Source organism: Plectropomus leopardus, chromosome 20, assembly GCF_008729295.1.
Source record: "Plectropomus leopardus isolate mb chromosome 20, YSFRI_Pleo_2.0, whole genome shotgun sequence".
Taxonomy (NCBI): Eukaryota; Metazoa; Chordata; class Actinopteri; order Perciformes; family Serranidae; genus Plectropomus; species Plectropomus leopardus.
Window position 1 is genome coordinate 16403952 of NC_056482.1, and position 26114 is coordinate 16430065.

Here is a 26114-nt window from a genome sequence, read left to right on the forward strand (position 1 = left end):
GTCAAACATATTTAATTTTGCTTCTTTATGAAAGTGAGTCTTTGTGACGAATGAGATATTTTTCATTACATGATGCTTTGTAGGTGACAAGCCTATATGGTATTACAAGATGTACATGTTCTGTATCTGTACTGAACAAATAAATGTAATGTTATCTCAATGTATTCAAACTTCCTTGACCTAATTACTTGCTATGATTTTCCTTTATAGTCAGTTTCCCCCCTTAAATGGTGATAGTAATCTCTACTATAGTAGGTTTACACACACATGCGTTTTTATTTGCAACAAATTTCACAAAACAGACCTGTTTTCGCAGTTTTTAGTGAGGTAGAAGTCTTGGCTAGATACTGCTGGCTGGAGATCAAGCTGTGTAGTTGATAAGAAAAGTAATAACATTGCATTCACACAGAATTTGCCATCATTTGCCAAATTGCGAACACTTTGGCCTAGATTGTTACAGATTAAATTAATTGTGCAGCTTTAAAGCAGCACCATATTTGTGCAAGCAGTTTCAGCAGTCTGCTGAATTTTTATGCTTGCAAAGCTACGGTGGGAAATGTTAGTGCGGTCAATGGAAAGTAATACCATCAGAGAATGCAGGCCATTGTAGTTTTGGCAGCGTATTTAAGTATGTGCTGTTGTCATTACAGTTTACATTGCTTCTTCCTCTCTCTGTCATCTCTGTTCTAATCAGATGCATATTCTGCCTGCTGTCCTTGTGCTGAAGCAGCATACCAGTGCACAAATGGCACAAAAAGTAGGGCATGAGACAGACGATTAAGATTTAATGATAGATGACGCTAAGGTGAGGTAACAGCTCTGTGGGTATCTTGAGCATGTGCTCTGTCCATTACAGATTATTGTAAAGGGAAGACTGAAGGAATTACTGCATTTAACTAACTAGTATTGGCTTTATTAAAATAGTGGTTAAAAATTGCAGTTTTGTGACAAACGCATCTCTTAAATATCTGCTAACAATAAACAAACCATTAAACATCCGTCGGCATTTCCAAGTGGTATTATTATTGGTGTTGCTGTCACAAAGACAACTGGATCGCTTTCTGTTTTCCTCAGAGCCTAGCAACGGGGCTTTGTCTTTTGCTGGGTAGAGTGTCCACAATTACTCTGGTTTTTCCACTGGCTGCCACTTCCGCTACTGGGGATAGTAACTTCAAAGAACTTACATTTATTATTTTTTGGCAATTGGGGATAACTACCAATAACTTCCAGGGAAAACAAAAGTGCAAATCCTCTTCCTGTTTTGGTTGATGCACTTCCTTTGTGCTTTAAATTGAGCCTTTATTTTCTCAGGAGATGATGCCTGGTGGCAGACAGAATCACATATTGAAAAAGAGGCTTCGGCCGTTTTCATTTTAGGTACAATTGTCTAAGTACAACTATCCCCCTTCACTACTCCCCTGCTGCTCAGCTTTCACATTAGTAATGTTTTGAACCAGAGTGATCATGCACTTTTTGCATGATCGTACATGACATTTGTGTATGTTGTTGCTACAGTGTAGAAAAGGGTGCTGATGTTCAAGACCACCTTTTCAAGTGGACTCAGGCATGGATCGGCAAAATGTGCTCAGGGATGGTACACGAGGTCATGTGTACTCAGACCTGGGTCCTGATGTGAAAGCCTCCTTAGTGTATCTTTTTAAAAAAGCCTTAGTCCACCTTCTTTCTGTCAATATTGAGAATTTGAAATTAAAACTAAATCCAACACAAAACTTTGTTTAAATGCCTTTCGCAAATGTTCAATCAAAACTGAAACTTTCAACATCATATACAGAAAGTTCACAGCACCTTTTTTTATAAAAAGTGAAAATTTAAGTAAAAATGAACAAAATAAAAATAGTTTCCTGAGGTTTTGCAGAGTAAAAGTTCTTCCCATGCTGACACTTTCTTTGTACTTTCTAATTCATTATTTTTATTGGCGATCATTGAAATAAAACACCAATACAAATAATCATCAAAATGCCCAACATTAGCCCCAATAATTGGCCAGGCCGATAATCTGTCGATCTAAATGCTGTCTCTGTCGTTATTCAACAGCCACTACATTGTAAAATCAACATTTATTTCTTTATGATAAATTAAAGCAAAAAAAACTTATCTATTTCCATTTACAGATGCTGTCACATTCATTGTTACTTCTATAATTTAACTTTGTGTCTAGTGATATAATCCAATTGTAGCTCTTAGGGTTGTTTGGGTTGAGGAACAGGGTTTGTATCGAGCTTGATAAATATCACCCCGTGTTCTCTTGGCATCTCAGCAGGGTCCTTTAGGAGTAGAGAAAGAATAACAGAATGACATGTAAGCTATTGTGTTGAGTCAGAGAAAATCAGGGACATAAACAATAGAGGGCTAGCTACTCAGCCTTCCCACGGAAGCCCTACTCTGTACTTTATTCCTAGCTTTAGACACACACAAAAGCACACACGCACGCTGTAGCTCTGCCATTTTTGGCCTACCCCCAGTGAAGGGTTTTTATTGTATGTCTGTAATAAGAAGAAAAAGAACATGTTTTGTTCCTTGACTTTTACTCAGTTTGTAGATGCTCTTTGAATCCCTACAATACGACTCTGGTGCTTTATTGTTGCTAACAGTACACAAGGGCTGCAGTCTAGAGCTGCAATGATCAATTGATGAGTTGTCAACTATTAAATTAATTGCTATTTAATTTGATAACTAATAGATCAGTTTGAAGATTTTTTTAAGACATAAGAGTCAAATTCGCTACTTTCAGCTTATAAATGTGAATATTTTCTGGTTTCTTTACTCCCGTATGAAAATAAACAGAATATTGTTGGTTTGTGGGCAAAACAAGACATTTGAGGGATGGCATATTGGCCTTTTTTATGTAATACTGAGCAACATTTTTTTTTTACCCTTTTCTGACATTTCATTGACCAAACAATACATCAATGAATAAAATAAAATAATTATAAAATAATCAAGTGACAATGAAAATAATGAATAGTTTCAGCCCTGTTAAAGTCTACCAAAGAAAATCTTGGTTCGATACAATATCCACCAACTCTTCATCCAACTGACTAGTTGATCGGGCAAGTAATCAACGTAATTTCTCTAAATCGTCCACAATGCACACACTGAGCACTCTCTACCTGTTAGCCTATTGTGTGTCCAGGAAAGTGTTTTATCCTGAGGCCATCATATATATATATATGTATGGGATATATGGGAGCGTTGCATAATTACACCATGCTAGAAAGCCAGCAGCCTGACGAGGTGCAAAGCCTCTGTTCTGTGTTGTTGAAAAATGTTCATCTTTGGTTAAAACACTCTGCTAGTCACTGTCACCTTTTTACCCCAGTTATCCAGTCACAGTGGAGAAGGGGCAGAACAAATACAAGGACCAAATGTCACATTTTACATGTACCAGTTCTTAACAGCAATTGAGGAGAAATTATTACTGCTGGTCATGTAGACTGGCTGATCCGTCCTCTTTCCTTACATGGGTCATCCTTCTGTTCATCCAGAGCAAGGGTCTGACAAAGTACTTTATCTTGTGTAGATATTCTGTATCATAGCAATCAAACACGACCAAAGCATCCCAGCTTAAAAAACTGCTCCACCTCCGTAGTGCTATCAGGCACTCTCCTCTTGCCACATATCTTTTGGAAAAGAAAAAGGCTTTGTTGGACACACAGCCTTATGGAAGTAACACCAGTGAGTTTGAGATTTGAGGGAAATCTTGCTTATTTGCTCTCTTGCCATAGAGTTAGATGAGAAGATCAGTACCACTCTCATGTCTTTGTGTTAAATATGAAGCTAGAGCTATAAGCCTAGCTTAGCATGAAGGCTGGAAGCAGGAAAGTTTCTTGGCAAACATCAGCCAACAGCAGTGACTCCTCATAAAACCCCAACTTGACATTTTTACACTTTGTATATGGATTAAACAAACAAGACACAAAGTTCTTTATAGATGCTGGTAGGTATATTTTTTAGCTTTTGACAGAGCCAGGCTGTCTGTTTTTCATTCCTCCAGTCGTTATGTTAAAAGTAGAGCATATCTTCTCTTCTAACTCATGACAAGAAAGAGAACGAAGAGTTATTTTCCCAGATGTTGGACCGTTCCTTTAAATGTGCACAACATACTTAGTGCACAGATGGAAAGGGCAGAAATGCATTATGCCGCGAAAGTGGTTTCATAGTCTTTTTCAAACAAAACATCCGCACACTGTACTTAAAGCTCTTCGTCAGGCATTTTGGCAAAAATTCCTGACGAATATTTCTGATCAAAATGTTGCAAATTAAAATGTATTGGGAGCTTTAAGTACAGTGCACAGTACCTTTTGTTTGATTCTTACTTTGTGTGATTTTTTTTTTATCCTGCACCTGTAGAAGTCCTTTGGATATGTGTGCCCTCCTACCTTGTTTGTTCATAGTCTGTTTTAACTGAATGTCCAGGCTGACCAGGCACAGTCTAACCCTTTATAGCCTCGTTCAAAACATACATGGGTTTAGTGTTTAAGTATCACTTAAAGCCATAGTTATATATAAATAATATTTAAATACTTTGTCCTTTGCTGTCTCCTTTATTTGTACATCCCCATAGGGATGCACTATCCCTAGCATTATATTTCTCTCTCTTTTTGTCTTTCTCTTAATCACTTGAATTCACTCTTGCACTTCCTGCACTGCCATGAGACACTGGATATGTTTTCTCTCCCCTCTCACGCGAGAGAGGAAGCTAATTGGCCATTATGTCAGAGGTCTTTGTACATGCTCTCAGCACTTCAGATAAGTATGGCTAAGTGGTGCTTGTATAAACATGGATCCTTATCATTCACTGAGAGACTGTGGCCCAGTGTAATGGGCTCTTCACACTGGACACAGTAACGCCACCCCTGCGCTCTGAAATGCATCAATACCAATTTCAAGATCAGGGTTTCTGGAGTGCCTGTGTATCTTTCTTGTGGATAAGTTCAACCTGGTGAAAGTGATGTGCTCTAAAGTCAAGTTTTCAATCTGCAATTAATTTTTAAAGCAATTCATCACTTATTTGGTCTATGAAGGTCAAAAAAGAGTGAAAAAAAATCTTATCACAATTGCCAAAAGAGAGCCTGCATATATGATGATACATTTTGTTTTTTAAAAGCCTCAAAATATTTTTGTTTTTTAGAAAAGCTGCCTTTAAATCAGGCAAGTTAGTCTGCAACAATACCCCAAAAAATCCTGCAAAATCCTGGAGGGACTCATTAACACCAACTGAGGTCAGGGCGCACTCTCACCAAAATTACTCCAACAATCAACATTACTCAACTTCCCAAAGCAGCCAGACACACACACACACACACACACACACACACACACATACACACACACACACACAAACTAACTATGACTTCAAGGGTGTGGTGGAAGTTTTGGAATGGACTTAAAAAAATAGCCCCCTGTTGTTGGCCTCTGATCCCCATTAGCTCACTTTGTTTTAGTATTCCTTTCTTCCTGCATTTCTTCTTATACTCATATTATTTTTGTTTCACTGTCTTCCTCTGTGGAAGCGGGAACAGAAACCTTGGATAAGGAGAGGGAGGGACTTGATGGGTACAGTAACTGAAAGACCAAGATGGTATAATTAGCTACACAAGAACAAAAGAGATTTACAAAAAAAAAAAAAAGCATATTGATGATTTAAAGTCAGGGATTTCTGCTTTAATTTACCCATTTACCCATTTTGGCTATGATGTAGCAGGATGATGTTCTTTATAGGGATTTGAAGCCCCTGCAGGAATTGATGGTATGCTTTCAGTCCTGCAAAAGTCCTGTTGAACCAGGCACAGGATGCTAAAAACTCAATGAGTACCTCCGGACATGTAGTGGAAAGTTTTCCTACATCGGAGTATCACGTTAAATTGCTCATTCAACATGAACTTGGTGCGGCATTATTGTTACTGTGCTTGGTATGAAAGCCTGGTCGCAGCACCTCCTAACAGATTTCTGCCTGCAAAGTTAAATGAATGCCTCATTTCTGGTTAACATAAGCTGACATGTATTCCCCAACTTCAGAGCCACTTCACTGCCAAATACTATATGAAGGTGTATTTAAATGTGTGTTTGATTTGTCATGTAATGGCCAGGGTGTCTGGAGTGACATTACTTATTTAGAGGCTGTTTGTCCCAAACACACTGAGCATCAATAATAAAATGGGGAGTGATTAATCTTTGCTAGTAGAGTAGTTACTGATTTGTGTGTGTGTGTGGTATTTCCACTGCGTTGTGCTCTGTCATCACAGTGTTGGGATATCCCAGAGAAGTATGTTGCCTCAAGCTGCAGTTGTGGATGTGGTCATCCTGACTTTATCCTGACTTTAAACAAGCTCATCTGGATTTATGTTCCAGATATATTTTTGTTAGCATTGTTAGCAGCTTTACTTTGGGTGGCAGTGTGGTCTGTGTTGATTGTTTGGTCCAAAAGGTGGATTATCAAGTATTTTGGTATGAAAATCAAGATTAATTATATTTTTGATGACAGCTTTGACTTTTTTTAGTTGCGGTGTTCAGGTCAGAGTGTTAATTAGTTAAGTACTTTATAACCAAATAGCTTGGTGATGTTTTTATTTGTAGGCCGACCCAGAATTAAGCTTCACTTTATGATTTGCAGAACATAAATGCAGTCGCCAGAAATATAAAGCTAATGATAGTCCATAAACAACCTACACCGCGGCCGCATGACTTAATCGTCGCTACCACACCGAGGCTGCTTAGCCGTGTCCAGTGTGATGACGTTCTGGAGCCTCATTGAAACACTGCTTTTTGAAAGACACATGAAAGCTTAAAAGTTCACGAGTGGGGTATTTATGGATGCATTTTTTTTTTGTCCTAGAACAAAATGTGAAAGTCTCTTAAGCTTTTGCTACTCAATGCCCCCATGAATTGTGCAGGACCTTGAGCCAATTTGACATTGTGACCAAACCATGTAACCACATCTTTTTGGTCCAACACGTGATGCCATTGAGCCAAAGAAGACTTTTTCCAATAGACTTACATCAAAGTAGAGACACTTAAAATATCTTGATACATTTTCATGAGTGTCACAGGCCCTGCAAAATTGTGATTTGAGCCATTAAGTGCGATAACATTTTGAAAGTCTAGAAGAGCAGCACAAGTAAATCATTTATCCCTATTCCAGTTAGTGGAGGCCTGAACAGGAAAAAACAGTTTTGCTTCTTTAAGTTTTTAGACACGTACTGTATGGACTGTATGGATGATTTTATACACAGGAAGTCAAATTCTTTTGGGCTTCTAGCACCACTGAGCTACTTTTAAAGTTATGAATAGGGCTCCAGCTCCAACCCTTTATGCTGTTCTCCTTGTACAGTCTTGCACCACTCAGTCTCAAATACAATCAGATTTTGACATTTAATGTAAGTACACATGCACGCAACAACACATTTGATCCCTCATACTGTGGTGCCAATAGCTCTTCTCATGTTTTTCTTTTGGTGCATACATTTCCACTCACACCTCCACGCATCCCTTGCTCTCTGTCCTAGTCATCCGTCCATCCTGCTCTCCAGATAAAATATCTTCGTTTCACTCTGTTGCAGTTCAGATTGGTGTTGGAAGAAGGTGTAACAATGAAAGCCAAACACCCTCTTATCAGCCTGGTGTTATACAGTACAGTATTCAGTCTCTGGTATTTTTCCTTCCAATGACCTCCTCGCTGATATCACTCTGAAGTAGGGCAATGTGTCAGAGATTTTCTTAGTACAGAGTGCATGGAGTTTTGTGCAGCATGTTATGAGTAAATTACATTTCACAGTACCACCTTTTTAGGCAATGAACTTTACTTTTTTAGTCCCACCACTGGTGATGGCAGAATTGTCAGTATGTTATTTATCTCAGAAAAAACTTGATGATATGTTGAATCAAGATGATGAATTATATTAATCTTTCAGATTTGTCAGACCTTTTTTTCTCAGTGTTAGTAACTATTGTTATTATTATTTATGTAAGCTTTGACAACATCAGAATAACTTGTCAAATTCTAAACTGGTTACAGTCGCAACTAAAATGGACGGAAAAAGAGGTACAGGAAGAGATGCACAGCCTGTACTGTAGAAGAGAACACTCTGTGCCACCAGTAACTCACGCTGACCCGTACTGTAAATCTCAGCAGTGTGTTGGCACCACATACTGAGAAACACTGACCACTGCTGGGCCTCCAGGGATTTTATCCCCATAGTTGTCTCTTAAAACTTCCTGTGGATTCTCATGTGAATGAATCTTCCTCTCTGTGACAGACCATCTTCACTTCTTTTATTCACCTTGACCTTTTTGTCTGCCCCCTCCTCCTTTGTCTCATTATTAGGAGTCCCCTCAGGACAGTGCCATCACCAGGGACATTAACAGGACATTCCCAGCTCACGACTACTTCAAAGACACTGGAGGAGATGGACAAGACTCCCTCTACAAGATCTGCAAGGTGGGACACATACATTTTGAAATCATCACAGAGCATTTTCTAACCCAGTCAAAAGTGGAAAATAAAATTTGATCAGCTTAGTGGACAAAGCTTTATCAACAGCTACAACTGACTATATACCATAAGAAAGAAAGCTGCAGCCTGAGAAAAAAAGAGCTACCATCTTTACCCGCACAGTGACGCTGCATTACAGATCAACAAAACGTAAAAAACATGGCGAACTGTTCAGTACCATCCTCCTAAATGTCTAACTTTCTGCTGTTTCCCAACTCTGTTACTAAAAGTGGTGGCTGAATTTTATTTTCTCGAGTACTGAATTTAAGTACAACTCTGAGGCACTAGTGCTTGAGTGTTTCTGTTTTCTGTTACTTTAAACTTCTACCCCACTACATCTCAGGGACAAAAAACTGTATTTTTTAATCTATTACATTTATTTGATTGCTTTAAGAAATAAAAAATAAATTAAGATATTATTAAATCTGTAATGATGTATTAGTGCCCAGGGGAAAATATTCTTCATATGCTTCATATGCTTCATATGCGTATTAAAATCACTAAAAATTTTCTACGGGGGGGATTCCCCCTGACCAATCCATCTGATTTTTGTTTCATATCTTGTCTAATATTTTATATCCCTGAAGTTTACAGGTCTTTTAATTGCTCTTAACTTGATTGAAAATGTAATAAAGCCCAAAAATGTAATAGCTTGACCAGTAATGTAGTTTAATGTCCTGACTGATATTGTAACAACATTTTTATAGATAATGTGATACCCTACATGTGGGATCTTTTAATTTCTTCAGATGTTATGATATAATCACTTCAGTTTTTTTTAAAATGTAAAGTTAGTAAGTACACAGATTTTATTACATTTTCAGCATTATTACATTATTGGATTTTACAAGGTCTAATTAATTAAAATTACTGTAGCCCTGATGTACATTTAAGATCATTTATAATATAAACAGTTGGTCTTTTTGGTAGCAGTGGTGTCGATTGCCACTTAGAGCAATCTGCATGTGAAATCAAATCACATGTTCCCCTCTAACACTGCGATTATTACACAAATGCTTTACAGTAAGTCTGATGACAAAGTGTGTCGAGCAGTAGTGAGAGTTGTCACAGCTAAAGAAAACGGTTCATTAATTACCTGAACAGCCGCTTTCTTTCTGGGTGGTTCAGTGAGTTCACTGCCTGTCTACAAAAGCAACGCAAGTTTCTAATCGAACAAACACACACATTCTGGGCTCCACCATAATCAGTCCTGCTGCATAGCTGACTCTCTCTCTCACAATCACACACACCTATATGCAAACCTGGCAACTTATCACAAAATACTTATTGATCTTGAAGTGCGAGCGCTTTCTTTCTCATGAGCAAACACGTGCAGGCACAGCTGAGACACATTTCAGCCTATATGGTTCCATAATCTCACACGAGTGGCCTGCAGTTTGTTCACTGTTTTCATTTCATTCATTATGTATAACTCAGGTGAGGGCATCCATCTCTTTCCCAGACAAACACCTCCTCAGGTGTGTTTGAATAATTCAGTGGGCCCTCCCTTTCCTCTGTGTGTGGATTGATCCACTCTTTGTCCGTTGGACTTGTACTCATTATTTGTGTTTGTAGCTCAGTAGGCCACAACTCTCTCTGCTCCCTCCTCTCACATTTATGCAATTTCCTCAATACCAACGTCTTTCTCCAACCCTTCCCCTCTCTTTGTCTCTTCCTTTTTGTTTGACTTTTTAACAGTCTCGTAGTAATTCTTACTGTTTGTCTGTCCCCTCACTCCATATTCTTACCTCATCTATGTCCTCTGTTACTGCTATTTCAATTCCAGTAATGACGCCCTTCACAATGCAGCCAAGTATGTTTGATCACATACAGTGCAACAACTTCAACAACTTTAGATTTCTAAAAGGGGAATAAAAATGACTAAAGATTACTCTCAATAGCTGGTGCAGTTTTTTTCAGGAGCTCTGTAGCTAAACAATTCTGCATTGAGTTCAAAAGCTAAATATTTATCCTAGTTGTATTTAACTGATATGATGGTGGGTATGCAGTGTACGTCTTTATTTTTGGTTGCGTAATTTCTCAAGCTCTCTTTTTTTTTCTTATTGATTTGAAGCTGTGTTAAATTTCCAGCGTTGCTCAAGCCATCTTTTTCACTGCCTGTCAAATACAAGTTCAGTGTTTACTGACACTAAACTGGCTCTTGCCTGGTTTGCCAACGCATAAGGAAAAATATTTTTGGTATTTTGTTTTTTTCAATTTACCCTCACCTTTTTTTTTTAAACTCTGGCTCTTCAACTCTATTTCACATTACATTTCATATTTTGAGTCTGTGTTGAAATCATAAATGGGTCATTCTTTAGTTATGATCAGTTTCGGTCTGGAAATTTTAGAGATCTAACACTTATTCAGAGAAATGTAATAATATAATAAATGTATTCAGTGAGATGTTGACTGTTGTGAAAACAGGATTTTATCACATTTTTCCAGTTCTTTTTTATTGATTTTTGTCTCATTAAAGAAAAAAAAGGTTAGATTGCTATTGTCAGTTTTAGCGTTAGCATTAAATGTACACGAAATACACATGTTTTAAAGATGTTATTATTATTATTTGTACTCTCAAGGGAAATCTGTGCTGTTTGAAAATGACAACAAATTAACATAGTTTTGATTTAGCCAAATTTTTACCTTGATTTCGTCCTATTTCAGTTCCCTCTATGGAGCTAACTATCCCCCAGCCATGTGCTCTACTGTTACGTGACTATTGATGTGGACAGCAAGTATACACATTCTCAAAAAAATTCTCCCTGAATTTACATTTTGTAGTGTTTGGTGGAAATGAGAATAACCCAGAGGGACAGGTGTTCTACAGTAATTATGAAAAAAGACATGAAATACTAATATATCTCACAACACATGATAAATTTCATTAAAATGGGTGTTTTTGTGTCAGGGTTAAAACAAAGCAAATATAGCAGAAACCACACATAAAAGACCACTTTTTGTTTAATAAGAATAATTACAGATCTACCATTTATTTTTATATTTTCCCCTTGGTGTCCAAATGTATGTTTGTTTTTTTTTTCTGTCCTTTCTCAGGGACACAAAATCACAAAAGTTGCATAATCACCCAAATACTGTTTAATGTACCTGTAAAAATACTTGTTTGAATCAGCTGCAGGCTTCAGTTGCAAGGTGACGGAAACGCCTGTTATACAGTAGCTCTTTTTTTAATTTTTTTTTTTTTTTTTACAATAACCGTCTCATCATCTTTTCCCCCATCAATATTTGAAATCACTGTGAAAATTATTTACTGTGTGCCTGTTTGCCTTTCTCCTGTCCCTCAGGCTTACTCTGTTTACGATGAGGAGATTGGGTACTGCCAGGGACAATCCTTCTTGGCTGCTGTGCTGCTGCTGCATGTGAGTTCAACAAAAAATCCAATCCTATCCTTTTTAATCCACTTTCAAGAGTGGAGAGGGACTGTTTTATTTTCATTTGACATCTGTATCTGTTTTGACATTCTGCAGTGCAGGAGGACTGACCTAGCTAAGCTGAATGTCTTGTCTCTAGTATATTCAGTAGAAGATATGATAGGCATGATGTACTGTTACTGCACAAAAACAGTGTGAGAAACATTTTTGATGGGAGGAAGGCAGCAATGGAGTGTTATTAAGTACATCTACTCAAGAAGTGAACCTAAGTGCAAATTCAAGGTACTTGTACTTTACTTGAGAATTTCCATTTTATGCAACTTAGCTCTCAGTTTAGTTTCTCATCCCCTTCCTGTCCAGTGAAAACCCTGAATCTCCAGATGTGTTGACGTTAAATTTTTATGATAAAGTGAAGGATGAGGTGTTCCTTTATGAGTAGAGAAAATTCCTCTACTTCTTTAGCTAACTTTGTAAAAACCCTCTTGGATCAGCTGGAATATCATCGTCACAGAGCTGAAAACCAGGGATGTGCGCGATTAGTTGATTAAATGTTGTCATCATTCGCACCAAAAATACAAGTCGGTTACAGTTATTTTTAAAGTTATTATTCTATTGATCTACACATTTAAACTACTCATAGACATTATTTCCGTGATTTAAAATGTCATGTCTTTCCATTTAAATGTTGCTTTGTAAAACCACAAGCATGTGTTAGCCATTAATGTTAACAATGCTGTATTTAAAAAATGAGGTAAAAACAAAGCAACTTGAAAAAAAAACACACTGATCTGTTTGGCTCGCCCCACAAGTAATGATGTTTGATAAAATGAAGCACAACAAAGATGACATCTTGTGAAAACACTTGCAGTTTAGCAGTTTTTTGGCTTATATGTAGTGAGTTGTCATATTTAGTAGGATACAAAAGGGACATACATATTAGCTGCATTTAAAGTATGAGTTAGTAATTGAAAAGTGTAATTTACCATTTCAAATGGCACTTATACACAATAACTTTCTCTGACAATGATTAGCCTTATGGATTAAATTGCGCTTAATTTGGACTGTTTTAAGTGTTTTCTTAGGTCAACTAAGTTTAAACTTCCCTTCAAGGAATGTCAGGGAAAGTAGATGTTAGGAACATCCCTACTGAAAAAATGGGTGTTTTTCTGACACCAGTAAAAGTTTACTTTTTAGAGATACGTGATTCTCACGGGACAGCCCTGCTACAAATTTATCATGGTCTTAAAGATTATCATGCATTGATGTAGGTTAAACTATTAAAATGAGCACAACCCTAAAAATCTACAGTAGTAAAATGCAACAGTGATATTAATCCAAAAAGCATCAGATATAACAGTGACACACTGATAGAGAACATTTTACTGCATTATGACTTTTATGTTAACTACTCAAAATTCATTTTAATGATTATACTTAATGCATTTATGTAAGTAAAGTTTAGAATGCAGAAATTTTACTTCTAGTGGAGTATTTTTACAGTGTGTTATTAGTAGTTTTACATAAACAAAAGATCTGATGACTCCCTCCATCACTGCAGGTGGAACACTTACATTTTATTTTTATATATAATACATAATGTGCTCATGTTCATCCGCCACCCTAGACTGGCTTCCCTTTAAGCACTCCTGCAGTACAGGGACGTGTCAATACTGCCATCAAGTGGACAAACAGTGTCAAAGTCTTTTTATGAGCTGAAGATTTGTGCAAAATACAAAAACATAAGAGTGATTTAACAAGTTCAGGTAGTTTTGTATGAAAAAGCTTTCAACTAAATTGTCTGCCATGTTAGCCTCATCTGAAACTGTGTCATTAAAATATAAATTGGCGTTTTCTTACTAATGACCAAAGGCTTGGTTGTCTTCTTCAGATGCCAGAGGAGCAAGCTTTCAGTGTGCTGGTCAAGATCATGTTTGATTACGGGCTCAGGGACCTTTTCAAGCAGAATTTTGAAGATCTGCATTGCAAGTTTTTCCAGCTTGAGAGACTCATGCAGGTAAGTGTGTGTCATTTGACATCTTAATTACTTTTTCTGAATGTACTCTGTGGCAGTGGTCGACTTCACTGTGTTCAAGCATTATCACACTGATGAGCTGGTTTACACCTGGTATTAATATGCCTTTCAGTGATCTGTCAGCTGTGACACATCGCTGTTCAAACCTGTTTCTATAATAAGTCTTCTGTAGATCACTTGTTCTGATTTTCTTATTGCCTACGTCACTTACACTAGAAGGTCAAAGGTTTCCACGTACAGTTATTACATCCCCGCTCTAGCTAACTGCTCTGTAGGCTGCTCAGTAGTCGTGTCAGCTGTTGTGTCGGTGCAACTGGAGATACGGTTGTCATCAGAATACAACAAATTTTCTTCCACTTGGCTGGACATTGGACAGTCACACTTTGTCTGACTTGGGCAAGTTATACAGTGCAATCACACTGTCGCCAAAACAACAATCGCATCCTGCATTGATGACATAGTTTTTCTCAGGGACACTTTAGGACACTTTAGTGTTTGTACTACAAAAGCTATGTGGTCAAATGTGTCCCAGACCACATTGCCAAGAAGCTTGAGTGATTGCATCACAATGAGTCATGGTGGTAATTTACACTTGTATGTAGAGCTTTTAACTTGTGATCACATCACCCAAAACTTGTGTTTATACAAACAGGGACAATGTGTTCGGTGGTGTACAATTAGTCTAATTACTGTAGCACCGATTAGTACTTTCTTTCTTCCTGTGCTTAACTTTATCTTCATTGCTTAACATAACTTTCTCCTCTTTCTTTCCCTCCACATCATTCCTTTTACTTGTCCACTGTCTGTGCTCCTGTCACTTTATTCATTTTATTGTTTTGTTGTTTGCCTTCTTTCCATCTTTAACAGGAATATATACCAGACCTATACAACCATTTCCTGAATGTGGGTCTGGAGGCTCACATGTACGCCTCCCAATGGTTCCTCACCCTCTTCACAGCCAAATTTCCTCTTTACATGGTCTTCCATATCATCGACCTGCTACTTTGTGAGGTTGGTATTAAAACACAAAACAATTTCACTGGCTGCAATTACACATACATGTGAAAATATATTTATTTGGGTTTAAGGTATGCACACAATCTCCCATACCACAAAGGGGAAACAAATTTTGAGAAATGTAAACAATAAATAACAACTGAATAATGAATGAAACAATGAATAATTTTGTTTGCGTTCACTTGTTTGGTTACACATTTTACAATTCATGCATAAATTGAAATTGAAAAAATCTTTATTATGCTTGGGAGAGGTGGGGAAAAATTAGTGTGTCAATAAAAAGTTAAATAGGGCTATTGCTATGGCAATATTGTGAATAAAATGTTGTTGTACTTGTTAGTGCAAGTAGTAAGTATTTGAAGCCCTGAGTAGTTGAAATAATTAAGTTTGAAGTGAAAAATGTAAAGTAAAAGGCATTTGGAACAATAAACACTCTTCCCAGACCTGGCTGTTTGTCCAAAGTCAGTAAAAAAAGTTTGCCTACCTGAAGGCCTCAGAGAGTAGTTCATCTGATGAAATAAAGATAGTTTTTGGCCCGAATGTTAAGCTCTGCGTCTCGTAAAAACCACACCGCATTAATCGTTTGACAAATAGAGGGCACCATGATGCTGTAATGATGCATCACTGCAGCAGGAACTGGGAGTCTGTTCAAGATCTAGGACATGATGGACAGACCCAAAATACGAAGAAAACCAGCTCCAAAACACACACACACACACAACCGCAGACTGAGGGGAAGACCTCATACTGGTCCAAGCCAAGACGGCTGTGTGTCTCTGGTCTCTGGATGTTTTTGAGTTGGCCAGCTAAATCCTGGACCTCTATGGAGAGACATTAAGTTTGTAGTTTTTCAACCTCCCATGAAGTGTGACAGCTCTGATAAATAATCTGCAAGGAAGAGAAGGAGACACTGTGCTAATTCTAATATGCAAAGCTGGTGAAGGAATATTATTAGCAGCAACTGCAGCACTAAAATAATCGGATTATATACTATATGTGGTTGAGACATTTCTCTTTTTCTTTTAATAAATCTGGGAATGTACCTTAGTCATTATTGAGTTTTATGTATACATTAATGTAATTAAAGTCCTGCACACAGAAAGATTATACAGTATGCACCTTTTGTGCGCATACTATGTTTTTATTAGTTATGTTAATTTTATGGTAATTTCTTTGAAACTCAATTCCTCAATACACCATTAATGTCCCTTCATTTTCAGGGAATCAGTGTGATCTTCAACGTGGCTTTGGCACTCCTGAAGGTAAGATATCTCATACTAATGCGAACACACACACACAACACCAGGCAAAAGAAAAATCAAACTGCAGAAAGTTTTTACAGGTGCAGGCGCGTGCTTTGAGTGACCCATTTATGGGTGGCCTCGAAAATAGCGATCCATCAGTTTAAACAAGTCCTGGGAGCTACCTTATCTTGTACTTGTCTCTAGACTTAAACGGACAGTTCATCCCAAAATCAGCCTCCTTGGCTGACCTATAACATTAGTTAGCTCAGTGGTGCTATGTGAGCTAGCAGTAGATGGCGAGAAGGCAGATATCTTTAACTCCCTCCAACTCTTTAGTTTAATACGTTTTTTTATTATATAGTGTAGAGTCCAGAAATTGTGTCAGTAAGTGAGGATTATGCTCCTTCATGTTGCAGAAAAGAAAAGAAATGTTCACCTAACAGGCTACTCCTGATTGTGTAAAAGCGTTTAATGTTTTTTTCCTTCCCTCAGACATCAAAAGACGATCTTATCCAAACAGACTTTGAGGGTGCACTCAAATTCTTTCGTGTCCCAGTTCCGAAGAGGTATCGCTCTGAGGAAAACGCAAAGAAACTGATGGAGCTGGCCTGCAGCATGAAGGTGAGTTTGGAGTAAAAGAATCTCAGTTGACTTAAAACACACAGCAGCTATGTCTGCGCAGCACTGCACCTCTTACACAACCTCTGAGACTTCAGGCTCAGCTCTGTATTCATGTAGTAACCTCATTTTGATGTTGAGTGAAAAGAGAAATTTATGCAAGTCCCTTATGCCTTAAAAGCTAATGGTCTTTAGGATGTTCAGGAAACTGCAAAAGATTTTAAAAATTCGAAGCACAAAACTTGCATGACTACTGATCAGATATTCCAGATTAAATGTAATCGATTAAATGAATGAGTGAAACCTTTTTGTAGTCCAGCAGTGCTACTTAAACACCAGCAGGGGTCACCTTTGGACTTTAAAAGGAAACCACATGCAACAAACACACACTACTTTCTCCTCCCGTCTCTTCAACACACACATACAGTCACACCTGTGTCCTGACCTGTTTTGAGCAGCCTAGTTTAGAGGGGCCTGACTTTGACAGTAACTTTTGGCGGAGATAGTTATTAGTAAAAACTCTGTAGAGGAGCCAGAATGGAGATAGATATGATCTTTTTGGTTCTCAGCTAGACAGGTGGGACACACACAATGAGCTGCTCCAGCAGAGAAAATCAAGTGGAACAAAATCAGAAGGAACTGGACTTTCGGTACTAGTAGAGATGTTTCAGTACTCATCTTAGCAGCATCAGTTCTCAGCATAAATCATGAGTTTGGCCTCTCAGACAGGATGCAAAACACTATAAAAGCACATTTTTCTTGTTCTGTGCTGCCTTTGAGATGTCTGTAGGCTTTATGTAATCATTAATCTTAATTTAGGTTTGTATTTTAAGGGTGTTTCTTTAAGCCATTTGCATAAAATACCTGAATGTAGTATTTATACAGACCCAACGTTTACTGTATACTGCTCAAAGAAGTTATTTCAAGCACATTTTGTTGGAGGAGAATATAATTCTAAGAACTCATCTGACCTCAGTGAGTATGGCAGTGTTGGAGCTAGGAATTAAATCTGATTCAAGGTAGGCTAATCTGAGACTTGGATGTCACTATAGAGGGATTACCTGACCAGATTACTGGTGCCCTCATTGACTGATTATTCTGCCTTCTGATTGGAGCATATCTGCGCTGCCAGGTGCTCTAACTCTGTCTGTTTTAGCTCAGATTTGCCAGGTTTATAGTCAGTATCTCATAGGGCTGTTTCAAATGTGATTTAAAGTTTGGAGTGTTACCTTTGAATGACCTGCCTTGGGGTGTGTCCACATACTTTTTCATACTAAAAAGTAAAGTAAAAAGTCAATCAAAATGTTAAAGAATTATAGTGGTTCTTTCTATATTTATTTATTCTTTCGTTAATTTAATTTCCTATATTTTTATTCCTTTATTTATTTATACCTATATTTTTGGTGGAAGCAGCATGAAACTGTTAGTTCAAAATATATATTTTTTTAAATATATTTTTTTAAATTTTACATGAACAGCAATTAAAATTACATTTCAAGGATCTCATTGATTAAGTACTTTAATTTGATATAGTATTTTGATAGCATTAAACATATTGAATAAATGTATTTAATTTTTAAGAAATATTTCCACTAGAGGGAGCATGTGTACCACCACTGGTACATGAACCATAGTGTGAAAACCAGTGTTTTAATAGATGGTTTTGGGGGAAAAACTCTTTCAACTACTTTACTTAGTAATTGTGGTCAAAGGTCTTTATGGTTTGAATAATTTTCCAAGTGATTATGTGACAAACATGGTTGGAAACTACAGTCAGGTCACAAAATTTATTCAGGAAACAATCTCAGGGTCAAACTGGGGTCGTTTTGTCTCGGTGTGTAGATGTCACACCTATTTTCTCCTCGTCTGTCAACTTTTTGTCTTCTAAAACTAATATATGCAAATTGCCAATAGGATTTAAATGGAAATCACGAATGCTTGACGTTTCATTTTGTTTACATTTCTAGTTTCCATCTCTTAATGTCTACCTCATAGCTCTCTTGTGTCTATGTAGTATGTACTGTATGAGCATGTAGGTATTTTTATACAGTTACAGCCCTCCAGGCGAAAAAGCTTGTAACAGATTTTAAGGTTTAGAGAGAATGATCACCTGAGAGAGTGCAGGTGGTCTTACAATATGCCTCCTCACGTTCACTTTAACAAAACAATACTGATGGTGCTGCACAGGTAATTTTCTGATTTATAATTGATCCACGACTTGCAAGATGAGAAATATTTTATGTCTGTAAATTATAGCTGTGCCTGAGAGAGCCAGGTTGCTCCGTGTTCCTAATTGCTTTTCTAAGTAGTAACTTCTGGAGACCCAGCTGTCTGTCAAGGCTGTGAGAGAAAGGAGAGAAAAAGAATGAGAGCGAAGATCGATGAGGCAACTCCTGCCCTGAATGACGTCAAGTACTTCTTCTTCCTTTTGTCTGTCTCCCATGTACATGCACACACATGCATGTAGAGACAATTAGAACAGGACAACATGTGGGCCATGCTGCCCCAGTTCTGCCAGCATCATTAGGGGAGGAGTGCTGGGAGGATTTGGATCATCTGATGTACTGCAGTGTAATTCTACACTTAAGATTGTAATATGCACATGCAGGCGAAGACTAACCGTGCACTGATTTTGCTGCAGTAACTAGATGTGTTAAAGGGATTGTTCAGATCTTTAAAATAAGATAGTAAGAGATATATATTCATAGTCAGGATACCTTCACTGTGAAGAAGCAGGCAGGAGTACCACCATGTAAGCTTAGCAATGTGCTGTTGTGGATGAGGGCAGCAGCAAAGTGTAGTTTAGTTCAGTTTAAGTGTATAGCGATTTCTGACAGGGAACTAAAGCCATTATATCCATCTATGCTCTCTTCAAAGCCAGATTCCATTAAGAAAAACTATTTATTTTGCTGAACACGGCAGTTACCGCTCTACTGCTGCTCTAATCCACTGTTAAGGGGGTGCTAACCAGAAAATATCTAGCCCAAAAAGTGACAAAACAATGCTTCCAAGTAATTTATCAGGCTAATAACTTAGAGAAATCCATCCTCCACCCTCTCTTCCCCTCTGTGACTCTCTGTCTCCTGATCAAACAAACGAACACACACATAAACCATGGAAAGTGCTGCAGTGCTGCCTGTCTCTGTCGAGGAGCTACAGCCAATGACAGCGCAACACACAGGTTAAGGACAAAGTCCCCCCATGTCAGGATGCATAAGAAATCCTCACAGCTTGCGTCTTTTAACAGTTCACACATACTGCTGGGGCACTGATTTGTTAAATTAGTTGGAACTTGTTTCTTCCTGTGTTTTTGAAAGAGATGAAGCCAATTTGGGTTAATCCATGTTAAGAAAATACAACGTTATCTCAAGCAGCCTTCAAAGTATATACATACATGTACGCTGTCTTTGGGGAACATTCAGCCCCTGTTAATGTTCATGTTTTAATGCTGTAATATTTAATTTCTGTGGGTTGTAGTAACAGTAAAATTTACAAATTGGCAAAAATCTAAGAATGTTTAAAAAAAAAAAAAAACTCTGCAAAACGGTTAAGTGGCATGAGTTACTCCGAATTGGACAAATACATCTCAATGTATTGGCCCGTCCGAAATAAATGAACAGTTACAGATTGTGCCTATAATATCCAGACATGTTCCATTGTAACTTATTCAAATGCTGGACTGAACCAAAGAAGGCCACAGTCCAGCAAAGATTATCAATCTTGTGTGCTTGTTTACAAAAGATGGGAAAGATTCTTCTCTGGCAGCCACCTTGACTGCACGAGCCAAAGACTAGTGGGCCAGTTTATGTTCATATGTTTCATCATGTTGTATAATTGTTTGTGTGATAAAGTTGATGAGTACCAAACATTTGTTGTTCTGCTCTCTATGCCCAATAGATCAGCCAGAAGAAGCTGAAGAAATTTGAGAAGGAGTATCACACCATGAGGGAGCAGCAGGAGCAACAGGAGGCTCCCATCGAGAGATATGAGGTAACAAGCGCACAAAATATTCACCTGTGCGCAGTTATATTTTCTTTTCCAAAAAACACGACTCTGATTTGACAAGAGCAGTGATATTTATCCCTGTTTCCAGAAATCATGACCTGGTTGTTCAAGATAATCCACAGACCTTGTTGTGAGCAGTTTCATGTAGGCACTATTTTCTCTCTACTGAACTACATTTGCTAACCATGCACCTGCTCATGGACAAGAGGCTCGTGCTCATGACATCGCAAGATGACGACATCAATGGTATCCTCTTCCCCTGAGCTGTAAAGTTAGCCAGCTCAGTGGTGCTAGGTGAGCTAGCTGTAGATCCACGTTTGGAAAGAAAATAGTTCCTACATGAAGCTGCTCACAACAAGGTCTATGGATTGAGTGACCGGGTCATGATTTCTGGAAAGAGACATTGCTTTTAAGTTTGTCACCATAAGCCGAGTGCCATCTAGTCCCATTATATTTGAGAGAAGGCAGACATCTCCAACATTTGGCAACTCACACAAAAAAATTTAGACCTATAAAAAGCACTTCACGTGGAAGAATATGTATTTTATATTTGGGGGTGTCCCTTCAACTCATATTTATTAGTTTATAATTTGCCAATGTAGTATTTCATTTGATCTCAAAACCCAGGTGCTGGTGTAGATAATGGATTGTGTTAATACAACATATTCATGCTATATAGTGTTAAAAGAAGCAACATGTTCTGACAGATTTTCCACTGAACACTGTAGACCTTGACAGTCCTTGTTTGGGAAAGAAAAACTACATGGCACCAAAAAAGTCATTAATTGTACTGCCATAAGTCATCTCAAGGGTAGCGAGTTGGCTGTATACAGTACAAGATCATCAATTACAGCAACTGAACTTCTGCTTTGTTTGCTCTTTAAAGAATGCTTCCACCAAACCATATGTCAATACCATTTTTAAATGTCAAACAAGGACTCTTAAGATGTTTTTATTATTGCTGTTTATGAGGATATTTATACAATCAACCATTAAGCTGCAAAACTGATAAAGGTGACTGCAGTCAGGTTGGTTCAGTCAAATTATTGTAGATTTATTATTTAAAAAATATATTTCAGATATAATTGCAATTTCACATTTAAATGCTTTTTTAACAACTCCCTGTTTCAGTTTACATTTGAGTCAGTTGTTTTAAGGAAGCACCTCAGAGCATTTATGAAGCTTTATTTCTTTTATTAAAAAACATTTGTTTTCCCAGAATGAAAGTGAGCATATATTTCAGTGAAAAGCATGCACTCAGAAATGAGAAAATGTGCATTATTTGCAGTAACAGAATTGCTTTAAAGTCCCAAAACAAGAAAGTTAAACATAACAAAATGCCATCCCAAGTAAGAGAAGTGCTGCACACTTTTTTTAAACTGTATCTTCCTGAAGTTGGAGCATTTAAGATTACTTAATATCTTAACTTTTAAATCGAATCAGATGCATTCATAAAGCAGGTTTTTATAATGGTCAGAGTTGACGTTGAAGTGCTGTACAATAAAAATGATTAATAACATTACATGGTAACAGCAGAAGGCACAAGAGATAATATAACAAGCACGCCTCCAAGCATGCATCCTATAAGCATGCACAAATGAATGGGTAAGGTAAAACAAAGTAAAAAAATCAAACACAGAAGTAAAATTAAGTAAAAGTAAAGGATATTCCTTTAACCTCTATGTTTGTTGACTCCTTGAAAGTATTTTACATTCATGTCATTTTTTCTTTAGTTGTCTGTTGCTGTTAATGATGTACAAACAGGTTTCACTCTGTTAAACATTAACAACTCAAACTGGGATTACGCTCTCACCTGATCACAGTTAACTTTTACGCTCAGTTTCGTTCTGTATATTGTTGCACTACGCTCAAAACTACTGAGCCAGTGAGAGGTGCTTATTCATTCATTTGCAACTCTTTGACTCATTTTCCCTGCTCTATCACTTTACTTTCCTTCCTCTTTTATGTTCCCTAATTTCTCTCTGCTCATACGCTCTTCTGTTTTCTTGTCCCACTCTTTTTCTTGCATCTTATTTTTTTCTTTGTCGTCCTCCTTTTCTCCCTCTCTCTATGTCCAGCGGGAGAACCGTCGCTTGCAGGAGGCGAACATGCGTTTGGAGCAGGAGAATGACGACTTGGCGCATGAACTAGTCAGCAGCAAGATAGCCCTGCGCAAAGACCTCGACAACGTAAGCCAAACAGTGACATTTCCTCTGTGTGTGTGTGCGTGTGCGCGCACGTTTATTAGAATATGAGGTGTCATCAGGTTTAACTTAAGAGAGATTGAACTTACCTTGAAAAGAAAAGACACTAGAGAGAAAACTAAGAAGAAAGTAGGGCAAGTGTAACTTTCAGTGACCTTATCAACATTGGGTTATGTTGTCGTGTGTGTTTGTGTGTCAGGCTGAAGAGAAGGCAGATGCCCTGAATAAAGAGTTGCTGCTGACCAAACAGAAACTGGTGGACTCTGAGGACGAGAAGAGAAGACTGGAGGAGGAATCTGCGCAGGTTAGAGCCAACAACGAGACACCTCTCAGCCTGATGTCTATATTTTAGGCATTAGCTGAATATATGTTTTTTCTTAAAATCTCATGAGGCTCACAGGGTTACAGATGGTAGGAGAGCGTCAGCACTATTGCTACACAAATTCTCAGGTGAAGGAATGATCAGAATTATTGTGAGAAGACGCTGCTTAAATCTCCTGTCCCCGGGTCAGGAGTAGGAAACTTGCAGGAAGTATGCAATATTAATGTGACAGGCTGTGACTGAGCAGTCACTCTTATGGACAGAGCCAAGAGTCTGCAGGTTTTTAGTCCAACCAAACACTGCAAAGGCTGAATTTGCTGAAAAAGTCTGTCTGTGGATGATGGTGTGTTAATCAGTATAATCACCTGCTAGTTTTTTGTTGTGGGGAGGAAAAACCCTGCAGACTTATGGCATGTTGGCATGTCTTTTAGTTTATAATGTTATCATCACTCAGTCTCCCAAGATTAATTTTGCTTCTCGTTTAAACTAGAAATTATAGTCTATAAAAGGAGTTCACAGAAGTCCCACCATAGATACCTACAGTGTGCTTATAGCTGGATCCAATTTCCAGACTTAACTGCACTTGCAGATTCAGGACTTTGTGGGCCTCACCAGACTTCATTAGCCACAATTCATTGCAATACAGACGTGACAGTTTGTTTTTTACAGTTGCCTACTAAAAAACAACTGTTGCAGAGGCACTACTACTACTACACTACTTAAATCATGGAGGCAAGAAATAATATTCACCCACATTATGAAACAGAAATATGTAGAGGTATGGGCTATATAGGTAAATACATTTTATCATTGCAGCCTACCTTACAAACTAAAAACTTTCAAATATATAGGCCTAGAAGACTAGCATAAACAACAAAAGAAGATTTTTCAATGTACTTGATACCCAATTTATTTAGTCACAGTCCAGTTCTCATTTACAAGCATTTCTGTATCTTAATGTGTATTGCATCCACGTTGTAGAGAAATGTATAAATAATGTTTAGTTCAGCCACAAAAAAGCCTGTACTCTGGATTTATATCTTGCTCTGCAGGAACAGATGAGCAGACACTGCCCATCCCCTTGCATAAAGAATATGACAGAAATGATTTCCATGTACATGACTATAATTGTCGCTCCATCGTTTCCACAAAAAACGGGTGAAAATCTCTTGAGGCCTGTCTATCAGCAGCGTAAAGCCCCTGCCATCGCAGAGTTTACATGATGACAGTGAAGGTGTTACATGACAAATGACTGAGGCCTTCGATGGCCTAGTCTGCAAGTATTGAAGGGTGAACATTTGGATTCAGCATATGTAGTTGACCATCGAACCACTACCAGGACTTCAGGACTTCCTCTATCTTCTGTGCCATTTCTACAAAGAAACGCTCTCACAGTCAAATCTCCAATGTCAAAGGATGTCAGTGCACCTTTGATGTTGATTTTCTTGAGTTTGTGAAGAATCCCTCTGAGGTGAAAGCAAGCTGCTGCCCTCTGTGCTCCAATGTGTGTTCAATACTGTCCTCCAAAGGTGTTCTGTCTTCTTGAATGTGTGGGTCTAACTGTGAATGATGTATGTGTATGCATAGAGGTTGTGTTGACGGTGTGACTTTGCCCCGAGCTTTCAGTCTGCCAATACCTCTCTCTCTCTTCTTCACATGTCATGGCAGTCACATGGTCTCTGGGGGCTCTGACCCGGCTTTTGTCCTTGGTCTCTGCCCTCCAACTGCCTCACAGTATCTGTTTTTGTGTGTTTTCACAGCTGAAGGAGATGTGCAGGCGAGAGCTTGATAAGTCTGAATCGGAAATAAAGAAGAACGGCTCCATTATTGGAGAGTACAAACAGGTATGTACCATAGATCTTTGAGTTTACCAATAATATCAAACATGCTGTTTAAATCATATCACTGAAGGATCTCTCTTTCTTCACAAGTACAATTTAGAGAAGTGAAACTGTAGACTGTTGCAGACCCACCCCAATTTCCTTTTAACTTTTTTGAACACGTTGCAATTTAGGTACAACATCATAACAATCCACTCAACAGCAAATATAAGGATGTTTCTTAAAGAACAATGCATTAAAAATCAAATTATACAGGTATAAAAATGACATACAATGAAATGAATAGCTAAAGAATAATGGAATAGATAAAATAAAGATGACAATAAGTCAGTCAGCCTTTCTGTATGTCCTCAGGTCGGTCATTCAGCAGTCTTTGGTTCCTCATAGCAACTCTGTCTCCTTATTTTCAAGCCTTGACTCAGAAATGTCTCAAGGTACACACAGGTCCACATGAAGCTAGAGGGTCTAAAATATATCAAGTAGTCAGGGCATTAAGAGCCTTAAAGGCAATCAAAGTCTTTAAATCAATCCAAAACCCCAGTTGGAACCAGTGTAGAGAGATGAAAATAGGTGTTGACAAGTCACACCTCTGAGCTCTGGCTAAAAGCTAATCAGCTGACTTTGTACAGTTGCTGTTTTCCAGCAGCAAGAAGATAACCTGGCACTAATACTTTCAAGAGAATTTATCCTAATCAGTGGCTTAGATTTAATTTCATGAGGAGATTTAAAGTCTGAAGTAAATGAGCAGAAAGCTGCTCACTGGTCTGGAAGACATCGTGAACATAGTGGAGCTTTGCTAATTAAGTGCATAAAACAGGGTAAGACAGCAGTACAAGCTTTCAATTGGTGATCAGATACAAACAGGCAGTGATCCCGTGGGTCCATGTTTGAGTTTGGCCAGACAAATGATAAAAATATAAAGATTTA

The 26114-nt window shown here is 38.0% G+C and overlaps 1 protein-coding gene across 2 annotated transcripts in view; it reads left to right on the plus strand.

Moving 5' to 3' along the window:
* LOC121959816 (rab GTPase-activating protein 1) overlaps positions 1-26114 on the plus strand; it is a 91178-nt gene that overhangs the window by 52492 nt on the left and 12572 nt on the right. For both annotated transcript variants that reach the window (XM_042509320.1, XM_042509321.1), the window contains 10 exons: positions 8345-8458; positions 11818-11892; positions 13793-13918; positions 14804-14947; positions 16174-16215; positions 16690-16818; positions 20713-20805; positions 22899-23009; positions 23224-23328; positions 25107-25190. In XM_042509320.1, coding sequence (XP_042365254.1) covers positions 8345-8458; positions 11818-11892; positions 13793-13918; positions 14804-14947; positions 16174-16215; positions 16690-16818; positions 20713-20805; positions 22899-23009; positions 23224-23328; positions 25107-25190 — 1023 coding nt within the window. The remainder of the gene's footprint in view (positions 1-8344; positions 8459-11817; positions 11893-13792; positions 13919-14803; positions 14948-16173; positions 16216-16689; positions 16819-20712; positions 20806-22898; positions 23010-23223; positions 23329-25106; positions 25191-26114) is intronic.